The 14,633-nt window shown below is 46.8% G+C and overlaps 1 protein-coding gene across 1 annotated transcript; it reads left to right on the top strand.

The window, feature by feature from the left end:
* The first annotated feature begins 1,089 nt into the window (after positions 1 to 1,089).
* Positions 1,090 to 14,400, top strand: ZXDC (ZXD family zinc finger C). The gene is made up of 10 exons (XM_080385618.1): positions 1,090 to 2,662; positions 3,072 to 3,224; positions 4,194 to 4,272; positions 4,386 to 4,516; positions 5,485 to 5,655; positions 6,237 to 6,922; positions 7,663 to 7,747; positions 9,542 to 9,714; positions 11,012 to 11,113; positions 12,167 to 14,400. The coding sequence occupies exons 1-10, from the start codon at positions 1,315 to 1,317 to the stop codon at positions 12,251 to 12,253; spliced, it is 3,015 nt and encodes a 1,004-aa protein (XP_080241744.1). The 5' UTR covers positions 1,090 to 1,314; the 3' UTR covers positions 12,254 to 14,400.
* The last annotated feature ends 233 nt before the right edge of the window (positions 14,401 to 14,633 follow it).

Below are 14,633 nucleotides of genomic sequence, written 5' to 3'. Positions count from 1 at the left end.
ATTTTTAGGTAGCCGGCCTCACCCAATGCAGGGAGAGCAGTCTTCAAGCCATCCATCTGTAGGCATCGCATCAGATCAGATTAAGACAGCGGACGCAGAGGTAGTGAATTTCTGTATTGAAGTCTCAGGCTTGCCACAGGCTGAAGCAACCTTCCCGTGAATCTTGGTGTCTTAAGGCTTTCTGCAAAATGCAGCCACTTGCCCTGAAAAGCTTGCGCCTGGTTGCAGATAGAGGGAAGACCTTGATGGCGAGGGATAATTAATGCATGACACCCATACGTCTGCAACTACAGTGGATTTTAAAGGTATAAAACTTATGACATGAGAGAGCCGTTAGCTCTCCTAGACAGGGTCTTGTTGAATCTCTCCAGGCTGTGGCAAACATAAGGGATTTGTGGCTTGATTATTTTTATTTTTTTATTCTCTCCTTCAGGTTTAACATCCTTCAACCAGGGATACACCTATGTATTAAGCAATAAACGCCATTCTTTTCCTAGAAACGTGAAGGAAGGTACTGCAAAGACCTCCCTGGGGAGGTGAGGATGGCTAGGGGCAGGCAAGGATGGGAATGGCTCACATGCAGTGACAGCGCTGCGGTAAGGAGGGTTTCGGAGGAGGCTGAGCTCAAGCACCCAGGGAGTTCAGGCTCAGCAGAGAGGGCTGGGAAGGTGCGCAGGGGAGCTCTGGGTGTGCCTACAGCTCGATGGCGAGAAGCTTCCCTGTGGCTGGGAGCGCCTGGCCAGCAGAGTTCCTGCTGTTAGAGCTGATGCCAAGCTGCTCAGCGGCCGGCAGAGCAGGCTCACAGCACCATCTGCTGGGACTGCCTCTTGGTCCCACAGCTGGAGGGGACTGGTGTCATTTCCAATGGCAAATCCAGGGTAATTTCCCCATTTCCTTAAGTACTGGAGAGCCAGCAGGCAGCTGAACGTTCTCCCAAAGAAAGTTTTGCCAGGAATGGAGAAAAAAAAAAAAAAAAGGTTTTGAGTATTCACTGAATTGATAGCATTTTTTTGCATAGGTTCAACTGACTTCAGCAAGCAAGAGCGTGTCATTTGAGCGCCTCTTCCCTACCCCCCATCGCTTTTTCTCCGTTTGTCCTTTCCCCCTCCCGGTCCCGCTGTCCCGGGCGGCGCAGGGGCAGCGTCATGGCCGTGCTTCCCGCTGGGAATTCCCGTCGCTCAAGGCCGCTGCATCACGCTGAAGGTGCGGGGGATATTTTGCCAATGGCCACCCATTGCAACGCCCGGGACGCGGCTGCAAGCTGGGAGCTGCTCTGGCACCGCTGCTTTCCTGGCTGCCGGCAGGAATTGATGGATGCCGGGACAATCCCCAAAGACCGGCCGGATTCCAGCCGTGCCGCTGCGGCTATCGAGCGGCACCGAAGGGGCGAGCTGCTGTGCGGCGGCAGGCTGGGGGCGAGCGGCCCCGGGGCAGCCCCTCCTGCCCGGGGGAGCCCCGCTCCGCTCCGCCCGGCTCCGCGCTCCGGGTTTCCGCGGCGCCTCCCGCGCCGGGCCCGCTCCGTGGTGCCGCGCTCCGGGTTTCCCCGCCGGCCCGCGCCGGCCCCGCCCCGCGGCTCCGGTTTCAGCCGCTGCTACAGGGACCCCCAAGATGGAAACGCAGGGGCTGCCCGCCGCGGAGGCGGCCCGGGCCCGGCCCGGCGCCCAACATGGCGGCCCTGCCGCGCCGCCGCCGCCGCCCGCCTGGGAACCGGCGGCCACGGCCGCCTCCTCCTCCTCCGCCGCCAGCACCGCCGCGTCGGGCCTCTACGTGAGCTTCCCGGTGCTGCTGGTGGAGGAGAAGCCGGAGCCCGGAGCCGGCCCGACGCCCAGCCCCTGCGCGCCGCCGGCGGGGCCCGCGCCCGACAACGACGGGCTCCTGCTCGTCTTCAACGTGGTGCGCGGCGCGGCCGAGGCCGGCCCGGGCGGCGGCGAAGCGGGGCGCGCCCAGCCCGGCCCGCCGCCCGCCGAGCCGCCCGAGGAGGCCCCCGGCTCGGCGCCGCCGCCGCCTCCTCCCCCGCCGCCGCCGCCGCTGCCCCCCGCCGCCGGCGGCGATGGCGGCGGCGCGGAGGACGGCTCCTTCTCGGGGACCATCACCATCAACAACCAGAGCCTGGTGGTGCGCATCGAGAACGGCGTCCTGACGCTGGGGCCCGGCGCCGAGCAGGCCGCGGGGGCCGCCCCGCCGCCGCCCGCCCCGCCGCCGCCGCCCGCCGCCGAGCCGCCGTGCGGCCCGCGGCCGCTCTCCCCGCCGGCCTTCCCCTGCCCGGAGCCGCGCTGCGGCGAGGCCTTCCCCCGCAAGCAGCAGCTGCGCCTGCACCGCCTCTCGGCGCACGGCGGCGGCGGCGAGGACGGGCGGGGGGCGGCGGCGCGGCCCTTCGGCTGCCCGGTGCCGGGCTGCGCCTGGTCCTTCGCCACGGCCTACAAGCTGCGGCGGCACCTGCACTCGCACGACAAGCTGCGGCCCTTCGCCTGCGCGGCGCCGGGCTGCGCCAAGCGCTTCACCACCGTCTACAACCTGCGGGCCCACAGCCGCGCCCACGAGCAGGAGGCGGCGCACAAGTGCGAGGCGTGCGGGCAGCGCTTCCCCAGCGCCGCCCGCCTCGCCGCCCACCGCCGCCGCAGCCACCTGGAGCCCGAGCGGCCCTACCGCTGCGACTTCCCCGGTAAGCCGCCGCCCCCGGGGGCTCGCTTCCCTCCCCGCGCCGTGCACAGGCTCGCTCGCCCGGCCGAGGGGGGCTTTCCGCAGCGTCCCGGCTCGCTTTGCCTCCCCGCGGCACCCCCGGGTCGCGCCCCGGGCTTGGAGGGGGGTCGCGCTCCGGCCGGCACCGGCACCGGGGCGGGGGGCGGCCCACGCGTGCCCTTGTGCCGGTGCTGAGCCCCGGGACGCGCTGTGCGCGCCGATCGCCCGCCTCGGCCGGACAGTTGTCCCTGGGAGTAACGTAGGTTGGGATGGCACCGTTGGGTTTTTCCCCGGGCTGGGGTGTAGCATCCTGGATGGATCGGGGGATCCCTCGCGGCCGTCCCGCTGCGGTTCTGTGCCGGGCTGACACGCTGTGCCCCTTCTCTCCCCAGGCTGCGAAAGGACCTTTATCACGGTGAGCGCCTTGTTCTCCCACAACCGAGCCCACTTCAGGGAGCAGGAGCAGTTCTCCTGTTCCTTCCCGGGCTGTAACAAGCAGTACGACAAAGCCTGCCGGTTGAAAATCCACATGAGGAGTCACACAGGTATTCGGGAGGGTGATGTGTGTCTGGGGATGTACGCAGAAGGTCCTGCGTGGAGAGCATGCTTCAGTTCGCTGGCAAAAACTGGAAGTCGTGAAGGGAGGCAGGGTGACACGAGTCGTTTGGAGTCAGTGAAAACGTTTGATGTGTGGCCTTTTGGGGGGTAGGATTCCGCCAGACGAACCTGCCAAATGCGAAGTAGCTACGGACATGCTTTTGGCGTGTGAACTCTGTTCAAAAAAATTATCCCAGCTCTATTCCCGAGTTCATAGGCATTTAGAATATTATACAATTTCTAATCTTGCTCAAAACAAAGGGCTAAAAGACTCTCAGAACACATGGAATGTATGTACCAAGGTTTCAAACAGCAAGAAGATAGGTTTCAACTCAAGCAAGTACTCCAGGCTTGCAAGGACTGCCACTAAACTGAAATCCAGCCTTTTAAAGTTTTAAAGATAATGGCGTGTACTCTTTACTGTCCTCTGTTTTCCTGGTTTCATGGCTTTACAGCTTGAGGTTTGGGTTTTGTTTTTTTTAAAGTGTTACTTCTGCTAAGTGAAAGATCATAGGTGTGATGGAAACCACCTTCGTAGGCTTCCCTGTATTGATTGTAACCAACATACAGTCCCAGGTCATGAAAAGAGGAAAACACATTTCAGTTGTGTTTCTATTTTGAATAATGCTGTTACTGGTTTTGAAGCACCTTCAAAATAGCTCAGATTAATACGAGATGGATGGATAATTATCTGTGCCCCCTGATGCCCGAGGAAAGATGCAATAGCCTTGAGTTAAAGAAGGCTTAAAGATTGCACCAGAGGGAAGGGGCATCACAATTCTCTGCAGTGAATTGCAGGACAAGGTGGCTGAGTCTTCCTTGTCTTAAAGTAATTCAATTTAAGCAGCTTTTGATATTTTCTAATAGCAATGTGTATTTCTATATTAGGTTGTTAATGCAACATTTCTTTGCTTAAGGGGAAAGGCCTTTTATCTGCGACTTTGAAGGTTGTGGCTGGTCTTTCACCAGTATGTCCAAGCTGCTGAGGCATAAAAGGTAGCCTTTTCTGAGTATACTGTCCCAAGTCACTTGCTGTTTGTTTGTTTTAGTTCTGGTGCTACAGTAGCAGTGGATTTAATCATGGCAATGGCAATTTCCTTCCCTTGTAGGAAACATGAAGATGACAGGAGATTCATGTGCCCGGTAGAAGGCTGTGGGAAGTCCTTCACAAGAGCAGAACACTTGAAAGGCCACAGTATAACTCACCTCGGTACAAAACCATTTGAGTGTCCAGTAGAAGGTATTGTTCCACTCTTGTATATGTTAACTGGTAATTGGTGTGTATATTGCCTAAAGCTGTGTGCGTTTTCCCCAAATGCAAGCTTGTAACAGGATTGGGACAATTTGGAGTGAGTCTTCTAACAGATTTTAAGGAGGTAAAACTAAACTGAAGACATTGTAACTGAATGAATTATTATTGTCAAATTTACAGATTGCGGAGAAAACATTGGCTCATGCTCTAGCTTGATTGTTTTTTTGTTGGTTTTTTCCCCTCTCCCCTTTATGACGAACGGGGCTGCTTTATTCTGGAAAATCCTATCTGTGATACTTCCTGTAGCTCAGCTTTTTCACTTGTTTCATCAGGCGTAGGGAAAAGTGGCCCTGTCACACACCTTCAAGGCCACACTTTACTGTGACACACTTTTTGTGACATGTCGTCTCAAATGTTGAGCAGTTGTGCTGTGGTAGTCTCTGCTGCTGGGACGGTGGATGGCCGTGTGAGTGGTACTTGTTGTGGTGGTCACGCAGGAGCCTTGCTGATGCTCTGTGGGTTTCTTAGCACCACCTCCATCACTTCATTAGGGCTCCAGGAACAAAGATTTAGGGTCTGATCTGGAATATTCTGTTTCATAAAGTAGAGCAACTCTACTTGGCAATTGTTTCTCCTTCTAATGGTTTTGCCAGCAGTCGTCGTGAAGATCTTGCATTTAAGATGCCATAGCAGGGAAGGGTGGCTCATTTCATGGGATGACTTAAGAGTTTCTTGTTGTCAGAAACAGGTTGTTGAACTATTCTGTCCACTGAGGTGTCTTTGATGTAAAACGAGGAAATATATTCGGCTTGCTTCTTATGCCTGTGATTGTATGCACAGGTGCTTGCAAAACAGCAGGTAGAGTTCTGCAGAGCGACTCTGATTTGTTAAGACACTAAATATGAACATCAAATTGAATTAGGTGAAACTTCCAAGCCTTGTATGTCTTCTTTCAGGCTGTTGTGCAAAATTTTCAGCACGGAGTAGTCTCTATATTCACTCCAAAAAGCATCTTCAGGATGTGGACTCATTAAAGACTCGTTGTCCTGTATCCAGCTGTAATAAACTGTTCACTTCCAAACACAGTATGAAGACGCACATGGTCAAACAGCATAACTTCAGCCCAGGTAAAGTATTTGTTTCAAATTATAGGACACTACAATGGAAAAACTAAGTGTTTTATTAAGGAAAACGTGTATTTACTGATGTTGAAATCTGAGCCCCACTGAACAAACAGTAGAATCTTTGCTGAGACTGGAGTTGGTTTTCCTACCAAAAAATTTTCAGTGGGACCTCTAACAAATATCAGAAAGTGAGACTTGAGCTTGATCTGTGTGAAATTGTGAGGAATTGCAGCTTTTTTGAATCAAGTAGAGCTTGTCCTTCTCCATGCCATCTGTAAAATATGAGCAAGGACTGAACCTGCTCCTTTTTGTGCTCCTTTTTCCACCCCTCTACAACCAGCCTTAGTCTGGACTGTCTTAGTGTAGTATTTTGGCAAGTGCTTTTGTAACTGACGTTTCTCAGTAAAGGAGTGAACTTATTTCATTAAGCTGCTTTTCCTTAAATCTGCTTTCAGGGAAGTTGGGAAGTGTTTTTAGCAGGCTGAGAATCCAGAGTACTAAGCTTTCTCCTTTGATCATTCATGTTTTCCCTCCCTATTGGTCTGATGAAAGGTCTGTCTTATAACCAAACCCTTCTCTTCCAGATCTCCTAACTCAGCTCGAAGCAACAAGCTCCCTCACACCCAGCAGTGAACTCACTAGTCCAGGACAGAGCGATCTCAGCAACATAGACCTTGTATCCCTGTTCTCCAACATGTCTAGTAACAATTCTGGAATTGCAACAGACATGGCGCTAGTCAATTCTGGAATTGTCACGATCGATGTTGCTTCGGTGGGCTCAACGCTTGGGGGAAACCTGCCTGTCACTAACAATTCTTTAAGCCAGGCGGTTGATCCCTTGATACTGGTGGCTAGCAGCGATATGCCGCAGGGCCTGGACAGTTCTCTCTTGCTGGGAAGCAGTGCAACAGTTCTACAGCAAAGCACTTTAAATTTGGATGATGTACAGACTGTCAATGCAGAAGCCTTGGGTTCGCTAGCATCTCTGTCGGTGAGGAATTCCAGTCAAGATATGCACGGTTTGACGTCCAGCAATAATTTAACAATCGACACAGCCACTTTGACTCCTTCTAGTAGCCTCGGCGGTACCAATGTGCCTGAGTTACTGATGCCAACTAAAGCTGAACGGAATTTGCTTCCTAGCTCGGATGTTGTCGGTCAACAAGAGGGCAGCAAAGTAGTGACACAGTTTGTCTTCTCCAACCCTCCAGGGAGCTACAGTGCACAGAAAGAAATGGATCTTGGCACAGTGACTGGCAGCTCATTTTTGGTATGCAGTAACTATATTCATTTTACCCCTACATGACTGCGATGCCCCGACTGGGGAGATACCTGTTGCTACATATACCTTATAGGGAGACCTTTCTCTCAAATTTTGCACATCGTGCGTTTTGGCTTTTTTTGATGAAGGATGTAGAATGTTGTGTTGAAATAGCATGTTGTCCAAAGTGGATGCAGTGTGGTGATAAGTTCTCTTAAGAAATACTAGAGTTCTGGTGGGGAGAGTTAAAGGAGAACTCTTCAAAAGAAGGGATTAAAAAAATAAGTGACTATCTGACTGAGAATTAAATGGAATTTACAAGAATACCCAAGAATATGTGGTATGTCTTGTGCGTTTCATTCCAGGGAAGGATTTGGGCTGGGAGAGTACACGAAACATTTTCATCTCAATGTTCATTCCTGGTTTAAGTACCTTTCCTGTTCTGATTTACTGTGCTACTAGAGACTTAACTTTTTATTTACATTACAAAGTAAATGTTTACCCTGTTAAAATCTGAAAACTTGTAAATATAGTGCTAACTTCTTTTTGAGTTGAGCTCCAGTTACGAAGTATGTACAGGGAATTAATTGAAACTCTAATAAGAGGAGCATGGGAAACTAGAATTCGGTGTTTGCAGTGTAAAAGGTAACTGCAACTGGGAACTCTTTAGTCTGTGTTCATTGTTGTTTTGGTTTGCTCTTGCATTCAAAAAAACCTTTGCATTTCTTGGCTTGCTCTTTTTTTGCTAGGAAAGCAGTGGCTCTGCGAGAACAGACTACAGAGCCATTCAGCTAGCCAAGAAAAGAAAACAGAAAGGGAATGGGAGCAGCACAGGTGAGAAACCATTGATTTTGTTAAATTTACTAAATACAATTATTTAGGTATTTTGGTAGTGAAATGGGAGCAGGTATCTGAGTATTCTTAAGTATCCCATCCAGTTTATTGCTAGTTAAAATATGCATGTGGTGTACCATCTGTTACTGGGGATAATCACATTCTGTGGAATACCATGTTCACAGTAAGTTTACAAAGAAATCTGCACCATATGTTTCATGATTATTAACAAGACACTATCTCTCCATCTCTTCATCTGCTTTTTATTTTCTTAATAAAACAAAAAAAATTAAGGTAGCTTTGCTTTCTGTTGTTTATGCTTTTGTTCTTACATAGTGCATTCTCTTTTACTCAGTACAGGCAATGAAAACATCAGCTGGATTTGTTTTGCTTTTGTGTTTCACTTGGTAACAGCCTGTATGCAGTGCTAAGGAGTTTATTTCTTAGTTACCTAGAAATACTGAAACCTCTGTCAGATTTTAGCCTTGTAGGGAATTCTTGTGAGCGTGAAGTTCAGGTCATGATTTCAGATGTGTCCTCTTTCTCTTAAACTGCAGTTTGACTCAGAGCTGTCTGATGTGAATCATGCACCATTACTTTGTCAAATCAAATATGGTCCATGGCTCTCTAGACTTGCACAAATTCAGGCATTTGAGTTGTGTCTACCCTGGGGGCTGGGGTGGAATATCATATATGTGTAGATATATATGTTTAGTTCTTCCTTGCTGTCTGTTAGACCTTCCCACCTCTGCAAATTAAGGTCATAATTTTTAAGGTGAGTTAAGAGACTGATTCTGAATTGAGCACTGTCATGTTTCTGGATTTGTAAAAGGCATACCTGAATAAATTCTGTCTGGATCAGTGCATCATCGCATGGAAGGATAACTGCTTTATGAAGCTAGTTCCAACTATTCTTTTATCATCAAACATGTCTTTTGGACATAGTTTAGAAAGAGAATGGCATTTAATCGCATGTCTCCTAAAATAACCTCAGAAAATGCCTATTTCTGCTCCTACTGAAGACTCCCAGTAGTCCATCTTTCACCAGCTGTTGTCTTAGTGCTAGTATGTGCTTCTCAGTGGTCTAGAGAGTTTTGTATTTCTAATTGGTTCAACTGGGTTGAATGAACACTGTAGAGGGAAGTTCAATGTTTGAAAAGAAGTTATCCAAACCTTTTATTTACTGTAGAATTAAAAAACAAAACAAAAAGAACCAGTTGAGAAGAAGGTATCCTTATGTATATTTTGATTAGAGTTTTGGTTTTCAGCTTGTGATACAAGCAGCTGGCTTGTCTTGTTTTAAACTGGAAAATGCTGAACGTTATGATAGTTGTACTTCTGTAGCCCATTCTACCTAACAGTCCTTGAAATCTTTCTGGAAATAGATGAGCATTACGATGCTCTTTATACAGTTTGGAAAAATTATGTACAAGACTTCTCAGGAAACGCGTTGCAAAATTAAAAATAGAAAATGCAATTCTACTTCCTAATTCCTTTCTGTAACTCCACAGATACGCTGCAATTTCTGTGCTACCACAGGGGTGAGCCCTAAGCTTAGCAGTTTGTGATGTGGTTTTAATGGTATTCATGTAAAAAGATGCTCAGTCAGCAGATGGAATTCATCAGCTGATTGCTGTCTGGCCTTTTAGCAGTTATCAGATGGTGGTTAATTATATTGCACTGTTCCAGGCATTGGCTGTGTAGTATAGGTAACTGCATAAAATTGAAAAATACTAGCAGGAAACTTCGGCAAATTGCTTCTGACCGTCTAAATACTAAAATGGTCTCTTTTAGGGGCATCTGGCTCTGGTCAGAGAAAAAGCAAGGGTGGTAAAGTAAGCCCTACCAACTTCTCATCATCTACTCCTGGCAGTCGACTGGGTGGCAATATAGTTCTGCCGAATGGAGGGCTGACAATAAGGGACCCTGCCACTGGAGCCCAGTATGTGCAAATTCAGCTTCTTCAGGTAAGAGCTGGGAAGGAAACACGTACTCCTCTCCTCTGTTACCCAAACTGGCACAGTTACGGAAGGATCTGACTAACTCTGAACTTGGGTGCTGCCGCCCCTAGATGGGGTCTTGAGGTCTGCAGTATGTACCCTGTCCATTGGGGCATTTTCCCGCAAGAAATGCTTTCTGGGGAAGTTTGTATGTAACTGGCTTTAGTGAGATACAGAAATGCTCGAAAACAGAGCTGCCTCAATCATACAACTGCTGGGGCCCAAACAGATGCACTGTGGAAATGGGTAGGATGGTTTTATTTGATTCAGTAATAATACGCAGGCCAGTCTGAAACATACGGGCACTGCAACTGTAGGCAACGTCCTGTTCAGCTTCCTAGGCTGGGTACGGCTGATGCAGGAAACGCTGCGGTAGAACTAAGAGTTTTAGCAAACTTACATTTTGCATGTGAGAGTGGTGATCCTTCAAGGGCTTAGGAATTGCCTCATTTGACAGGCAGTTATGAGAGCAGCAAAACAGATGGTACGTTCCTGTCCCAAAGCATGGGGTAATTTTTCTTGCAAAAGGAAAGGATTACTACCATGTGTTAACTTAGGGTGTGCACGGGAGTATTGACTTTTTCTTCGTCCTTTTCTTTATTGACAGCTCCCCAAATTCTTCTATAACTCCACCTCTCTCTCATTTACAAGGTAAATGAGATGGAAATGAAAAGATTCCTGCAAAATGGAGTTTCAGCCTAAACTGTTATTCCTCTAAACTGTTGTAGTAAAGCTTAACATTTTTTTTTAATAAAAATACCTAGTAATCGATGTAAGCTGATTAGTGGAGCATGAAAAGTCATAAGTTTTTGGCCAGGTGTATATCTATAGTATCCAGAGAGAGGGGAAGTTTCTTCTGCTTTATTCCTAACAAGGTGTGATATGGAGGAAGCTATGGGCAGAGTTCTCCATCTGATGGGTGTAAACGTTTGTAAGTTTCAATTACCAGCTTCACACAACGCGATGAAACTTGTCACATATTTCTGAATGTTACCTTGGAAGATGAACTGTTCCTTCCTTTTCAGGTCTTGGCAATTTTTCAAATTGATTATGATAGTATAATAGGTTGTACGCTGAGCTAGGTTCACATTTAAGTGGTAGTTAGCTTTCCACATACCTTTGTGGGCCTAGGCCTTACTGGTACAGTGCATTAGCTTTATCAGATTTATTATTTCTTTTAAGATTGCGAGGCTGAGTGAAATCTGCAATGTTGTGCTGAGATGCTTGGGGGTCTTGCAATTGCATTATGTTTCTGCATTCACAGGATGATTCTCCAGGAGAAGGAGATCTGCCCTTTCAACTGAGCTCTCAGTCTTCCTCATCACATTCTCAGCTTACAGTGGATTTACCTGTTCACATACTTCAGGTACAGCATATCACAGCTGTTGTGTTTTATTGCCTAGCTTGAAAGCGAAGGCAGTTTACTGTGAACACGAGCGTTCTGCTGAGTGAAAATACCTTGTTTTCCATTGGGAGTTTTAATTTCACTTACAAGAAGTTGTAAGCAGAGAGCTGCATTGCAAGGTTTACCTCGTGTATGTTGCCAACCTTTGGCATGTCATAGGTGGTTGTTTTTCTTCCTCTGTTACTGAGTAACGAATAACTAAATGTTACGCATTTATTACTGAAGTGCCCCATCCTGATCCTGTCCTGCAGATATTAAGTGGCCCGAGGAGGAGGATCGGAATGGATATGTAACAGGCTAAGGAAGGGTGGGAAGTGGGAAATAAAATCTTGAGCCTAGATTTCAGGGCAGCGTCTGTATGGGAGTGGCAGTTAGATTGAAAAGCCTGCTTGCTTCTACAGTCTTACTGGTTTCAGTACTTGCCCTCGTTGACCACTGAGCGTCAGCGGTGTTTGAATGCAGAAAGCTTCGTACAGCTTCTTGCATAAACGTTTTGTTACCTGCCGTTCTGGTAAATGGCATGTTAGTGAGCAGGAGCAGCTGAGAACTGAGCAGCAATGAATGATAACATGTACATATATCGCGTTTTCTGCTTGACCCTGTGGGGCTTCAGTTTTGATAAACTCTGCAGTGCCGTTATTCTTGCCAAGTGTGCTTCTCCTGGATAGAAGATAAAGCTTTTCTGTTTAGGAGGAGCACCCTGCTGAGATAAACCTAGAAATGCAAGAAGAGCACTGGGATTGTTGGCCGTAGTAGAGAGTTAATAGAGGAAAAAGCAAATAGTGATTTCAAACGTATCTCCATTAGTAATGCTCATCTGAAGTGTTCCAAAAAAACCCTCTAGCGGCACTGTTTGAGTGGGTTGCCAAAGCAGGAATGCTTTGGGTTTCCTCTAAACCATTCAAAACATTTCTCTGATGTTGGATCAATGTTAAGGTAATCTTACTGATAAGCATTAAAGGCATCTAGAGGTGAAAGCACTGAACTCTTCATGCTCTCTGTTTGATTTAACAGGAACCACACAATTCTACTGAAGATGATGCAGGTTCTGATAACTCTCAGTTCACTGGAAGCACAATAAATTTACAGGATCTGGAATGACCGTTGTTAAGAACAGTTACTTGAAAACAAACTGGGCAATCACGTCTTGACAGAGTGAGATAAATGTGTGGGTCGTTTTCCAAGGAAAATATGAAAACTAGGAGTACTGGATTATAGTTGCACTCTTTGCAATTTGCTGAGGACAGTTGCAACTGAAAGCTTTTCTTAAAAAATGTAAATCCCACTTGATGTGCCTGTGTAAGATACCCTGTCTGCCTGGTGGTGGGAGAAACTGGGGCAGACTGCCGTACAGTGTTGTTTCAGGGAGAAGTACTGTATTAAACTTCAAACTGAGGTAATATTTACTGTTTTCACAGGAAAGCAAGTATTCTACAGCTAACAAGTACAAATTTATAATCCTGCCTATGACAGTTAAAACTTTCCTTCCACTGGTCTCCTGTTGGAGCCAGTGGCATCAAGGAATTAAGAGCTAAAATTTGCAAGTGGTTTATATACACACACACACACACAAATTGTTTCGGCGGAAAACGGGAATAAAGTGTCACATGTAACAAAATTAATGTCCTATGCCATGAAAATGAGATGCTCTAAAATCTTTGTTTTAGAAAGCTAGATTCTAAATGTTAACTTAGCTGTGAATCAGTTTGTAGCTCATGTTGAGTTTCTCCCTTTCCTTGCTCCTGCATCCCAAATACTTTGCTGAATTCTTCCAGCAAAACTTGAAAAAGAAAACTGCAATAGAACTGTACTCACTGTAAGAGATTAGCTAAGACTCCAACAGCATCTGAGAGAGGTTTGTTTTATCTTTGTGTTCCCTTTTTTGGGAAGAATGTTGACCGTCACGTAAATTTAAGCACCTTGATTTTATCTCATCTATAAACTGCTGCCAAGTTACCTGTAAACTGGCCACTACCTTTTTATTTTGGGTTGGGGTTTGGGGTTTTTTGGTGGTGGGTTGTTGTTTTTTTTTCCCCCCGATTGAACACTGTTAAAACCTGTTCTTTATTGATATCCCTGAGTGTCACATGCACGTGGAGCTTCCGGCTGGTTTACAGAATATGCAGTTGTCAGAGTATTTTATAAGAGGAGAAGAATTGTTACATAGAAGACTTACCCCACTGAAAAACTGCAGTTTCTCTTGGGGGGCAGGGGAAGAGGTTGTATGTACTGTACTTATCTGGATTGCAGACACCTAAGTAAGTATAGGGTTGTATAGGGAAAAAAAATCCCCTTTGGTTACAGTTTTAAGGTAGTAATTTAAATGTTTCTTATGGTGATGTACTGAATGCCTATAAAATTATGTATAGGAGTTTGATAAAAGGGTGTATGTACTGTTTTTTTTATTCTCAATGAGGTGTGTGTATGCACGTATGTGTAATTTTTTTACAAAATAAGATATGTCATGCAGGAGAACGTTGTGATCTTTCTAATCTTGCACATATTTATTTATTTTACAGTTATACTGATGTTGAATTCATGCGAGGTCATTCAGAAATGCTTTTACTTCCTGTGCCTTTTGAACTATGTATGTGTCCAGATAAATGCTTTTTTGGTTGAAGACTTGGGGAGAAAAAAAGCATACAGGTTACGTTCAACTTCAGATCCTGATTTGTAGGCAGTATTATATCCTCTGGTTGAACCAGTTTTATTTTTCTATCTTTAGGTTATCTGAGCATTGAGGTGTCTCTGTTCCTCTCTTCCTGGGACTTATATCCAGGGACTCTGTTAACCCTCTCAGGTTGGGTTTCCAAACCAAACAAACAAGTAGATGAAATCTTCTACCTGGTGGCTGTGAATGCAGCACGGAGTCCACTCCTGAGAGGTAGAAAGGTTGAGGAGGAATCATACTAAAGGGACTACTGGGTCTTGCTCTAGTGGTCACCGTGCTCTCCCTGGAAGCTGAGACACCTCGAGCTCCCAATGCCTGCATTATTCTGTTTCCAAGGACCATACCAGTTCTTAATCTGTTAAAATGGCCAAGGAACACTCCATCTTTTTATGGGACTTGCAACCAAATCTTTCTACTTCTGAAAATGTACCTCACTCAGCTTTGTAAGTGAATGTAAAGTGCTAACCTCTTGGGGCCGAAAATTGGATCACTTGGCTTGAACTCCATTGCTGGCAATGGATACCTGAAGAACTGCTGGTGCAAAAGGGTTAATAAAGCTTTTTTTTTTTTATGGTCAGTTTGTCACTGGGTATTTTTCTTTATATGGACGAATCTGACATAAAACTAATTGTTAGCAGCTTGATTGCTGCAGAGCTTGTGTGTTTCCTTCAGTTGTGCCTTTTCCACAGTAGTGGGGTGAAGTCTATCATGAAGCTCATCCTTTGCATTAAGGTGTAGCCTTCGGTTTTCGTAGTCCTTCATCAGATTTGTGATTATGGTATGTCTGCAGGTGCCTGGTTTAGTTGTGCA

This window comes from Falco punctatus (genome assembly GCF_963210335.1).
Source record: "Falco punctatus genome assembly, chromosome: 4".
NCBI classification, from domain to species: domain Eukaryota; kingdom Metazoa; phylum Chordata; class Aves; order Falconiformes; family Falconidae; genus Falco; species Falco punctatus.
This window is presented reverse-complemented; position numbering and strand designations above follow the sequence as displayed.

Bases quoted from the DNA above. Each gene is read 5' to 3' on its own strand.
- ZXDC (XM_080385618.1), top strand. From the start codon at position 1,315: ATGCCGGGACAATCCCCAAAGACCGGCCGGATTCCAGCCGTGCCGCTG. The intron at 2,663-3,071 runs GTAAGCCGCCGC...TTCTCTCCCCAG, and splicing joins CTACCGCTGCGACTTCCCCG to GCTGCGAAAGGACCTTTATC. The intron at 5,656-6,236 runs GTAAAGTATTTG...CTTCTCTTCCAG, and splicing joins ACAGCATAACTTCAGCCCAG to ATCTCCTAACTCAGCTCGAA.